The sequence below is a fragment of the Monoraphidium neglectum genome, assembly GCF_000611645.1.
Source record: "Monoraphidium neglectum strain SAG 48.87 unplaced genomic scaffold scaffold01619, whole genome shotgun sequence".
Taxonomy (NCBI): Eukaryota; Viridiplantae; Chlorophyta; class Chlorophyceae; order Sphaeropleales; family Selenastraceae; genus Monoraphidium; species Monoraphidium neglectum.
Window position 1 is genome coordinate 1 of NW_014012009.1, and position 11080 is coordinate 11080.

General features: G+C 64.5%; 4 protein-coding genes across 4 annotated transcripts; 3 read left to right on the forward strand and 1 right to left on the reverse strand.

Annotated features, from left to right (window-relative positions):
• Window positions 1-44: 44 nt before the first annotated feature.
• Window positions 45-1489, reverse strand: MNEG_8490 (ribose-phosphate pyrophosphokinase; the record flags this gene model as incomplete). The annotated part of the gene is made up of 4 exons (XM_014043033.1): window positions 45-273; window positions 447-536; window positions 779-1080; window positions 1468-1489. Coding segments are annotated over 4 exons (643 nt in total), but the record flags the coding sequence as incomplete, so codon positions are not given.
• A 736-nt stretch (window positions 1490-2225) lies between these two features.
• On the forward strand, window positions 2226-5504 carry MNEG_8491 (hypothetical protein; the record flags this gene model as incomplete). Its single annotated transcript, XM_014043034.1, has 7 exons — window positions 2226-2441; window positions 2682-2723; window positions 2939-3043; window positions 3296-4201; window positions 4551-4688; window positions 4983-5210; window positions 5445-5504. The coding sequence occupies 7 exons, from the start codon at window positions 2226-2228 to the stop codon at window positions 5502-5504; spliced, it is 1695 nt and encodes a 564-aa protein (XP_013898488.1).
• A 1798-nt stretch (window positions 5505-7302) lies between these two features.
• MNEG_8492 (Photosystem II reaction center W protein) lies at window positions 7303-8168 on the forward strand (the record flags this gene model as incomplete). The annotated part of the gene is made up of 3 exons (XM_014043035.1): window positions 7303-7372; window positions 7752-7855; window positions 8001-8168. 3 exons carry the CDS (start codon window positions 7303-7305, stop codon window positions 8166-8168), a joined length of 342 nt encoding a protein of 113 aa, XP_013898489.1.
• A 1526-nt stretch (window positions 8169-9694) lies between these two features.
• MNEG_8493 (putative E3 ubiquitin-protein ligase ARI7) lies at window positions 9695-10802 on the forward strand (the record flags this gene model as incomplete). The annotated part of the gene is made up of 4 exons (XM_014043036.1): window positions 9695-9820; window positions 10012-10136; window positions 10343-10492; window positions 10760-10802. The coding sequence occupies 4 exons, from the start codon at window positions 9695-9697 to the stop codon at window positions 10800-10802; spliced, it is 444 nt and encodes a 147-aa protein (XP_013898490.1).
• Window positions 10803-11080: the final 278 nt, after the last annotated feature.

Here is an 11080-nt window from a genome sequence, read left to right on the forward strand (position 1 = left end):
TGTCTGGCCGCTGTGCAGGTCCATGGCCAGCACGCGGTCCGCACCCGCCTCCGTTATCAGGTTGGCCGTCAGCTTGGCGGCGATGGACTCGCGGCCCTGCGTCTTGCGGTCCGCGCGCGCGTAGCCGTAGTAGGGGACCACCGCCGTGATGGAGCGCGCAGACGCGCGGCGGCAGGCGTCGATCATCACGGCCAGCTCCATGAAGTGGTCGTTGACGGGGGGGCTGGTCGGCTGCACTAGGAACACGTCAGCGCCGCGGATGCTCTCGCCAAGCTGAGGGGTTGCGCGCAGGGGAGGAGAGGAAGAGAGGGAAGTGGACGGGGCCGCTCTCAGCCTGCTTCCTGGCCGCCGCACGGCTTGCCCGCTGCGGCTCAGTACCCACGCAGGAGCCATTTGCGTCACGCCGGCCCGCCAGGGGAGCAACAGTTTTCCGCCCTGGCCCGCACCTGGACGTAGATCTCTCCGTCCGCAAAGCGCTTGATCTTGATCTTGCCCAGATCCATGCCCAGGTATGACGCCACCTCCCCCGCCAGAGCCTTGAGTTGAGGGTGCAGGATTGGCAACACCGACACCCCCGCAGGCATCAGCACGCAAGCAAACCAGTGCGTGGTTAGGCCAGCGACCGCGAATGCATGTTGGCGCCCATGCGCGCTTCCATCAGCAGGGAAGGCAGCAAGCCGCAAATGCGGGTTTTGGGACGGGCGCTGCGCGAGATCCGCTGCCCCCGGCCCCCAGCGCCGGCCGCCCCACCAGCGCCATGCGGCCGCCCGCTGCTCACGGGGTTGCTGGTGCCCGAGAACAGCCGCAGGCGGCTGCGCACGGGGTGCGCCAGGTGCGGCGCCGCTGCGCGTGCGGGCCGCGAGTCCTGCCAGCCAGGCACCTCCAGTACCGCGCGACCGGGCACGCGCCCAGGCAGCACCGCGCCACCGGCGACAGCTGCGCCGTTGGCGTCCGGGGCGCTGTTCGAGCTGGGCGCCGTGGGCATCGACACAGCAGCGTGGACCTCGGCGGTGGTGCCAAAGCGCAGCCTGCGCACAGCAGTCTGGCGCAGCCGGCCCGACCCGGGCTGCAGAGCGCCCCCTGCGCGCGTAGAGAGGTCGCGAGCTCAGCTGCCAGCTGACAAGGCAGCCACGACCCCCACGCAGCTCGTGCTGAGTGCGCGCTCTATTTGAACCTTAGCTTGTCGCCTGCGCGCTGCTGGCCACGCCGGTACTGGATTTGGTTTAGGCCAAGTAACCTCCTTTCCGTGGTGCCGGCCGTCAGAGGCGTCAGAGGCGCAGGCCGCAAGCGCCGCCTGCGCCGGCCAAGGTAGCTGCAGGTCCCGGCCTATGCCGGAGGCTTCTAGGGTAGCCGTTGGCTACAAAACACCCGTGCAATGGATCAAGAGGTTCCACCCGCGCGCTTCTCCTTCTTCAAACACAGCGGGATGCCCCGCGAGCTCCGGGCATGCACGGAACAGAGACGCACCTGAACCGCTTATCAAGCCCATCTTTTCAGTCCAAGCAGTCTGCCACACGCGGGAGGCCTGCATGCTGTGATCTCAGGGGGCCCAGCGCCCACTCGTGTGTATGAACGGCGGCCTGATTCAAATGGTAATGCTTAGTATTAGATCCGTCCTAGCGAACAGTGCAGGGTGTTCGAGGAGCCACGCGCCGCACTTCCTGTTTCCGCACACTGCCGGGCTGCTGCGGGTTCTGCGCAGCGCCGCCCACGTCCCAAGAATGCGGCAAGATGACATCGGGCGCGACAGGCTGAGCCGCAGCCCTGCTGCATTGCATACCCCGGTGATACAGGTGCGCACTAGTAAGGAGCGGTGCGGACGGGCAGGGCGGGTGGTTGGAAGCACATGCAAACAGTGCAGGGTCATCCAGCGCCGCGCTGGCGACTCATCTGGGCTGCGTGCGCAACCGCCACAGCCACAGCCACACTGGTCTTCATTGCTCTTCCACAGTGTTTGCTTCGCATACACCCTTTGTGTCTTGCCGAACTCGCCCAAAGCCCGAGCCTTGCGCTGGGATCTGTCGGACAGGGGCTGCAGGCACCCCCTGCGCCGTTCAGTGAGTGGGCCGCCCGGCCCCCGGAACCCTGGGCCGCCCGGCCCCCGGACCCCTCTACGCAACCCCAGTCAGCCTCTACATACACCCCTCTCCCCCTTCTCAAACCTCTTGCCGCAGCCACCCCCCCAGCTGCGCCTGGCCACCTCCCCGGCAGAGCTGGAGGTGTTGATGCCGTCGTCCTACCCAATAGCGCGCTTCCGCCGCCGCAGCATCGAGGCGCGCGGCATCCGCGTCGGCTACAAGCCGCGGCCGGGGGAGGTGCTGCAGAAGCAGCCGCCGCAGAGCGTGGCAGCGGCCGGCGCTGGTGCGGCTGCGGCAGCGGGTACGGCGACTCCGGGAGTGACTGCGGTGGCGGCGCGGGCCCCCTCTGACAGTTACCTCGAGGTGCGGCTGGCTAGGACCCCGGCATGCCTCCTCCCTGAGGCGCGTTAATAGGAGTGCATCAGCGGGGCTGCCAACCTGCGCGACGACCGCAAGGGTCCCACTGCCTCGGGCAGGCAGAGAGGTGCAGCTTGGGGAGCTGCCACGCCCCTGCCGCCCGCCAGCGACTGCAGCGCCGACTGACAGCCGTCTTTGTTTTTCCCGCATCACCTGCGGCCATGCGGCCCGTCACTGTGCCCGCAGGTTGTCCTGCCTTTTGCCAGCAGCCAAAACCTCAGGGATGAGGTGAGCAACGGGGACGGCGCCGTGCGCAAGGCGTGCCTCCCACGTCGCAGCCACTGGTCTTGAGCAGCCTCAGGTTCCTGCCTTGTGCTCCTCGGGTGCTGCCAGCTGCATCGCATCTCAACTTGTTCCGGCCAGGCCACACCTCCAGGCTGCCAGCTGCGCACCCCCCGCCATCTCCCCCCTGCCCCCCGCTGCTCCGCGCCGCCCCGCCGCAGTACGAGCGCTTCCAGATGGGCCGCGTGCGTGTGGGCCTTGTGCTGGAGGACATCGACTCATTCGCAGCCGACATCGCGGCGAGGCACCTGTACGGCGCAGTGCAGGTCACAGGCCACACCCCCGGGATCAGGGGGTGGGGCTGGGGGGCGAGGGGGAAGGAGGGGCATGACTCGCGGGTGGGGTGCGTGAGTGGGAGGAAAAGCAAGGGCGGCCCCGGGGTCAGCAAGGTGGCTTGTCATTGATTCGCTGGCTCATGGAGCCTTGGACGGTTGGGGTACCCAACCGGACACCCGCTAGCCGCCTCTTGGCCCACCTCACCGCCCACCCACCACTTGCCCCGATTGACACCACCCCAGAACTTTGCCATTGTGACCGCTGGCGTGGACCGCCTGCAGCTGGTGACTCACGAGCAGCACGTGCAGCAGCTGCGCCTTGGGGCGTGCGCCAATGCGGATGGCTGCAACGGCAACGGCGCCGAGCCGCCCGCGGGCTCACCCTGCCCTGCTGCCACGGCAGAGGCGGACGGGGCCGTGTCAGACGGCGCCGATTGGGCAGCGCCCCCCGCGCCTGCAGCGCTGGACGAGGCAACGCGGCGTGAGCTGCAGCGGGCCGTGGTGGAGGCGCCGGCCGGCAGCGACCAGGCGTGCGGCGGCCCCCTGCTGATTGACAACGACCTGCGGCTGGCGGGGTGCGTCACGTGGGTGGGGCGCAGCAGCCTGGAGGTCACCATAGAGCTGGCAGACCGCCCCAGGGCCCAAATGGAGGGGGCAGCAGGTGCTGGCGGCGGCGAGGCGCCCGCCTTGGGCGCGGAAGGGACGTCGGGCAGCCGCGGCGGGTGGCGGCGACGCGGCGTGGCGCACTTCATCCTGGTGGCGCGGATAGACCCTGCGGGCGGTGGGGCGGAGCGCGCGCCGCAGCTCGTGGCGGCGACGCCCGAAGAGGAGGCGCTCCTGGCTGAGGCGGCCGCACGCCAGGAGGAGCGGCGCGTGAAGCGCGCGGCCGAGGCGGACGCGTCTGCGGCGCAGCTCGCTGGCGCGCCGCCCACCATCGGCCCCGACGCGCTGCTGCTGCAGCAGCTCGTGGCGCGCGCACGCGAGCAGCAGGCGGAGAAGTGGCAGCAGCAGCGCAGGGGCGGCAGCGGTGCCGGCGCGAGTGGCGCGGACGGGCCGCAGGCGGTGCCCATGGGCACGACCGCGCTGCGCACGCCCGTGATCATGCACCACCAGGACCGCAACATCACCAACGCCGTGTTCGGGGGCCACGTGAGCTCTTGAGCCCGATGCCGGGTGGAAGAAGCGCCGGCTGGAGCCATTTCGAACAGGGCACGCCGCTCAAGGAGGCCCTCTGGATGCTGCCTGTTCCCTCCCTCAACCCCACCCCTTGGGACAAGCCCGGTGGCACTAACAACCCGGAACGCGACAGGGGGCAGCTGCGGGGCCAGCAGCACCGGGGGCCGGCGCGTGCAACGTCAACGACAAAACCCTTGTTGCTACCAACCACTCTGTCGCACACCCTGCCCCCCATCGGTGACAGCACCGCTGCATTGCAAACATCCCTCCCTCCCTCCCCCGCCCCCGCTTGTCCCCCTCGCCGTGACTCCCGTCCGCCCAGATCCTGCGCAGCGCGTACGAGGCCGCCTACGCCACCGCCGCGCTGCACGCGGGCGTACACCCCGAGCCGCTGTCAATGAGTGACATCACCTTCAAGCAGCCCGTCACCGTGGGGTCCATCGTCGAGTTTGATGCCAAGGTGGGCTGTGGAGGGGGCAACAATGGGGCTGGATTGGGCGGGGGGGGGGGCAAACGGGTGGGCGAGTCAGGAAGCCGCACAGTGAGATGGGGTAAGGGTAGGGTGGACAATTGTTTTGGGCTCTGCCAAGGGGCAGGGATAGGGGGGTTTGCAATGAGCAAATCGCAGTGCGACAGCGCCGTCCCTTATTCAACAAGCACCACTTAATACAGCCGCTTGCAAGCTTGGCAACCAGATCTTTCCCCCCCCCCCCCAGCATTGTCCCTGCCGGCCTGCTGCCCCCTTGACACCCAGGTTGTCCTGACGCATGGGGACCTGATGCGCGTGTCGGTGCAGGCCATAAAGCACGAACCAGCCACCAGCCCCTTGGGCCGGGGCGTGCCCCAGCGTGCGCAGCAGGCGCTGACCACAACTTTCAGCTTCCTCTTCGCTGCGCCACAAGGCGCCGTGGTACCGCCCGTGCGGCCCGACAGCCTGGCAGACGCAGCAGACTGGCTGGTGGCGGCACGGCAGCACACAGAGGTGCGTGGGCCGAGGACCTGTGCGCGCCTGCACGTTTTGGGGGTTAGGGGGATGGAGGAGCATGTGTGGGGTGGGTGGTTGGATTGGGGAGGGGGGCTCTCAAGCGCCTGAGCCCGGCATCCGCGAACATCATCTGAGACGCACAACATGAAACAATAGACACACTACCTGTTTCATGCCGACCTGCACACTCCAAATCAACACGGCTGATGTTGCGGCTTCCCTGTGATGCAGGAGGGGTACCCGCCGCCGCCTGTCGCCGCCTGGGGCTCATCACCGCGGCCGCACATGTGAGCGTATGCAACCCTGCATGGAGATTGTGAGAGCACAACGAAGAGGCTTCTCAGGCGGAGAGGAAAGCAAGCAATGATGGTATGTTGGGGCCGATGAATGAGGTTGGCAACGCGAGACATAATGTTGTCAAGGGCAACTCAGCTCATCAAACCCAGCGCTTCTCCCCTGCCACCACTTGCTCTTCCAAGGGCTCGCTGATCGCAGGCCGCGCCGCTCGATTGAGCGACAATGGCTTAGGGTGAAGGCACCGCAGAGTAGCCAGCTGATCAGCAAGATTCATGGCGCCGTTTTCTCCTGCCAAGCACCTCCCCTGCCTAGGAGGCATGCAATGGTCCCGTTTTCAAGGTCTTTCCTCTTGGAATTGGCGGTACATGGTGGCATCACGAGTTGCCTTGAACCGCGTTGGCGGTTGACCGAATCAAGTATTGGGTGAGCATGTCCCCCCCTGCACGCCTGCTGACAACAGTTGAGTTTATCATGTGTTCCAATTTGGCCCCTCAGCCACAAGCAGAGTGGCCAGAGCGCGCAACATATGGATGAGTGGAAATGGTACATCAGTTTTTGTATTTGTAATCCGGCAACATGCTTACACAGCCCATGGCCCATTTTTTGGGATCATTCCACGTCTGCTCATGCTTGTCTTGCGACTGTCCTTGACCAACCGCCAGAATCCCTAGTCAGCAGTGCTTCCACAGGCTATGACAGGCGCTTGCCGTGAAGGCACTGCACGTTCCAAAGATTAGTGCACTGGCTAGGCTCCAGGGGAGGGGCGCCGAAGGCGTAGCTGCTGCGGCAGCTGGCTCGCAGCCAAGGCCACGGTGCTGCTCGGAGAGCAGCACCTGGCAGGCAGCTGGTGTCCCACCAGCTGCCCTTCGCCGTTGGCTCTTCTGGGGTGGCAGCAGTCACTCTCCAGTTTCGTTTCTTTGTGCTTGGCAGCACAAGTGGTGTTTAGTCAGCTACTCAGCCCAATGAATTTGCCCACCCGCTGACAACCGCCGGTGCGCTGGGCGTCACCCGGGCGCATAGCGCTTCGAGGGCCCATGCGCTGGGCGGCCGCGAAGGCCGCCCACCACACACCACTTTCTCGCCGGCACTTGGCAGCGCGCGCGGTTTACACCGGTTTTTCAAAGGGGGTTCGGGGCAGGGCGCTTTGGCTGCAGTGGGCCGCCGCGGCTTTGCCGCGGCGAGCGTTCTTTTTCTTTGCCGCTGTAAAACATCGGCGGACTTGGCTTTTTGGCTAGTCAGCTGTAGCAGCAGCCTCCCCTCCACTGGAGGCACTCACACCGGCGCAACTACACAGCCAGTGTGTAGCTGCCTGTGTGCAGCTCGCCTGTCGTACACGCGACATGGTTACTGTCCATGGCCACAGAGCCGCGCTCATGCACATGTGCAAGCCAGATTGTCACAGCCTGCCCTTGACCCAATATCACAAACAGCGGCAGCCATCATCTCAAGTGAGCGGCTAGTCACGTGCAAACTTGCACCTGGACCCAGTGCACACCTCCCCTCCCGCCGTCACTGCGGTTGACGATGAACCCACGGTTGGTTGCAGGCGGGGAATACCGATTGAGCATCATGAAAGCGATGATAAACGCCCTCAAAATCTGCTCGCGAGTCCTGCCTTGCCACCCAGTCGGAGAGGCTGACAGACACCGAGAAGAAGGCGGAACGGCAGTGATCTGAATCAGCCGGGAAACGCCTTCAACTGGCCCTCGTGACGCGATCCAGCTCACTCCACGATCATTGTCGTTACTCTTATCCTTCTTCCACCCCGCCACACCCCTCAGCAGCGGCAAAAATGCTGTGCAGCAAGGTCCAGACCGCGCCGGTCGCCAAGGCTGGCCTCCGCATGGCCCTGCCCCGCGTGGGTGAGTTCATGAGTCCCGACAGAGACTCTTGGCAGCTCGTCGGCAGCCTCACCTTACGCGGAGATGCGGAACCCGGCTGTCGTGGGGTTCTTGGCCTTCTAGTGATGCAGCCTTGCAGAGGGTGCATTGCTGGATGCACCGCAGCCCAGGTCACATTGCTGGCTCGTGCAATGGCACGACGCTGTGCACTCCTCCCTTCAGCCTTCCGGTGTTGCCACGGGGGCTCCTGCGAGCTCGGAGCAACCTACGTATGTTTGCAACCTTGACGATTCACGGCGTCTCGATACTGCCTTCCAGACTGCGTATCGTCGCGATCCTTGCCATCAGTGACAAACGCCCACTGTGCCCTCGGGCCGCTACGCTTGCTGTTTGCCTGCAGGCGCGGTGCGCGTCAACGCGTCGATGCAGCAGCAGGCCAAGAAGGCGGCTGCCTTTGTCGCGGCGGCCCCGGCCATGCTGGCTGCGTCGCCCGCGATGGCCATTGTGAGTGCACCACTTCTCCGGGGAAGGCCATTTGTCAGCGACGAACTAAGCCTGCATGCCGTCATCCGCCGCCGCCCCCACCCGGCGCCTTGACGATCCCAGACCCACATGCTCCCTGCTTACAACGTCTGCCGTGCACGGGCAGGTTGACGAGCGCCTCAACGGCGACGGCACCGGCCTGCCCTTCGGTGTGAACGACCCCATCCTGGGCTGGGTGATCGTCGGCGTGGCGGGCCTCGTCTGGGCGCTGTACTTCGCCGCCCAGAAGGACTTCGGCAACTTCGAGGACGACGAGAGCGGCCTGGGCCTGTGAACGCTCGCGGCGTAGAAAATAGCAGCGGCTTTGTTTTTTGGGCCCATGATGCCGTCCGACCTCGCCTGCAGGCAAAGTTGATGGCGCAAAGGGGGCCGAGGCGTGGCCAGGTGCAGCAACGGTCCCCGTTCCCTCCGCAGCAGGACCGGTGCAGCGCGCTCACGAGCCACGCCGGTCGTGATTTTGTTGTGCGTCACGCCGTCACTTTCGGGCGGGCCCTTGCCCTTGCCTCCAGTCTTTTTGCCATGGGGCTGGCGGTGTATGCAGTGCGCCACAGGGCGCCACACGCCCAACCCATCTTGCCTGCTTCATGGCCCCTCACCCTTTGTGCGCACAAGCACACAGCTTTTGAGCGAGATGCGTTCATCCCTGTAATCACAACAACTGTAGTCATTTTTTTCATCACTATCAAGGACGTGGCAGAGGAATACGGGGAGAGATTGGTGCACGGGTCTACAGCTGTGTGAATATATGTGCGTTTCTATAGGGAGGTCCACAGTTCCTTGTGAAGGACTCTCGAAAATTTGGTACCATACAACAGGGACAGGAGAGAGAAAGCTAGCCGGTGTTGTGGCGCCTGTGGTAGCTGATATGCTGAGGCCAAGGCAGTCGAGCGGTGTGAACCCTTCCCTGCGCGTGACTCGACAGCTTCTGCATAGCTGTTTCCATGTGGGCAGAACGCGACGAATATGCGCGGCCCGCTGGACCCTTATAAAACGACACCGGCAAGCTCTGTATGAACAATGCTGTTGGTGTAGACCGCAAGCAAACACTTGCTCACGCCTGCTGCAGCGAATTAGCGTAACTGCACCCTTCTCATCCCAATCCCTAGCACCACTCGCCGTTCTGTGGCGCAGTGGATGCTCTGTTTACGCGGTCTTTCGTCCAGGATGGGATGACCAGCGTATCTTGACACCCCCTGTCTACCGCCGCCACCCCGGTCATCCTGCAATGGGTATTTTGGCGGGCATGTTGGCGCGCAGTTGTTTGGAACCACGTGACTTTTGCCACGACGCCTTGTATAGGAGGACGAGTGCAGGGCAACGTCCCCTTGACAGGCAGCTACCCTTCGGCTCCTACGCTCGACACCTGGACACGTGTGAAAGCCACAAAGGTTAGATATACCGTGTTGCACCTTTGTTAGCTGATAGCTTGGCTCGATTGGCTCGGCGTTCAGCTTAGCATGAGCTGATCTCATCTTTGCGAATTGATCGTCATCATAGCCCCGTGCCGTGTCCATTCAAATCTAAACGTACAACTTTCTCTCTTTTGGTACACTTCGCACGGGACGCGACGCCCTTGGCTGGTTCAACCGTACTCCATCCGTGTCTTGCGGCCTGTAGACTGTTGCAGCGACGCCAGAAAGTCGGCAGGAGGTCCGCAGGACGTGCAGCTGTAGCTACGGGCTTCGTGGCGGTGGTGGCAAAAGCGTTGGTCTTGCAAAAGCGCCGGTCTCGGCACGCGCGCGCCGTGGCGCGGGGCAGCCGGGCGGCGCGGCGTTACGCCCAGGCAGCCAGTCGGTCGCCATGGACAGTGATTACAGTGATGAAGGCTATGCGGGGTCATCGGAAGAGCAGGATGCGTCTCTGATGGACAGCGACGACGACTATGCGTTCGACAACGCAGCCGCGCCATTCTCTTCCAAGAGCAAGGTCGGGGCACCACGCAGCGTGGCGAGGGCGCATTTGTTGCGCGCTTGCTCGTGGCTGCAGCACACGGCTATGCCGCACGCACGTCTTGGCAGGAACATTTACTCGTGGTCAAGAAAGCAGCAGGTGCGCGGCCGACGCCTCCTCCCCCCCACCCAAACAATCACCCCACCTCTTGTGCCCGCCTCGTGCAGGCGCAGTATGCTATCTTGAAGCGCGACGATATTGTACAGCGGCAGAAAAAGGCCATCTCTGAGGTGACCTCCATCCTGGGGCTCAACGAGGATGAGGCGACGCGCGTGCTGCGCAAGTTTAAATGGTGCGCGCGCCTGATGTGGCATGACGCCATGGGGAGGGCAAGACAAGGGGGTGTGGGGCTCTGCACGTACTCATGGCAGAGGGTCGCTGCCAGAGCGGCTGGATTACAAACAACGCCCGTTGACTGCGTGTGCAGGCGCTCATCATCGCGGCACCCGTTGAACAGGCGCGCCCTGCCTTCACCCCCCCCCTTTGCCTGACCCCCAGGGACGTCAACCGTGTCAATGAGGAGTGGTTCAGTGACGTGGAGGCGGTGCGCAAGGCGGTGGGCATCCTGGAGGAGCCTGCGCCAGAGGGCCCCGGGGAGAGCAGCAAGGTGGGGGCCTCGGGATGGTGTGGCCCTGAGCCGGTCGGGAAGTGGGGGTGGATGAGTGTTGATTATGAGGTGCAGTCGCAGTTTGTGTTTGACTCATGCAACGTGGCTGCGGTACAGCGCATGAATCATTGTTGTTGCGAGCGTCTCCATGTGGCGCGTTGGCTGGGCGGTTGTGCCGCTTGGCCGTTGCGGCCGCTGAGCGCTGGGACGATTCTGGGTGTGGTCTTTGGCAGGGGAAGGGCGGTGGGCGCCACCTGCACCGCGTGAGGGGGCTGCGCGTCAAACCCCACGTGCCATGTGCCGGGCAGGGAGCAGTTGTGCTGCCACCATATCGAGGAGTACAGCTCTTGATAGGGCAGGGCATCCGTGACTGCAAGGAACGCAGCCCGCGGCTTCAGCCACAGTCCCAGGCAATTGCACAGCCGTTTGTGCCACATCAAGGGCTTGGATTGCGCCCAAGCGCACACCAACGGCTGCACGGCACCGCAGCACCCCCAAGCACCTCGTTGGCTGTGCGTCGCCCCTCAGCTTGCCACCTGTGTCATTGTCGTGGTCCACAGCCTACGCACTCTCAGATGTCCCCTCACGCGCTGCCACCTCTCTCCCTCGCACCCCCCCCCCCCCCCCCC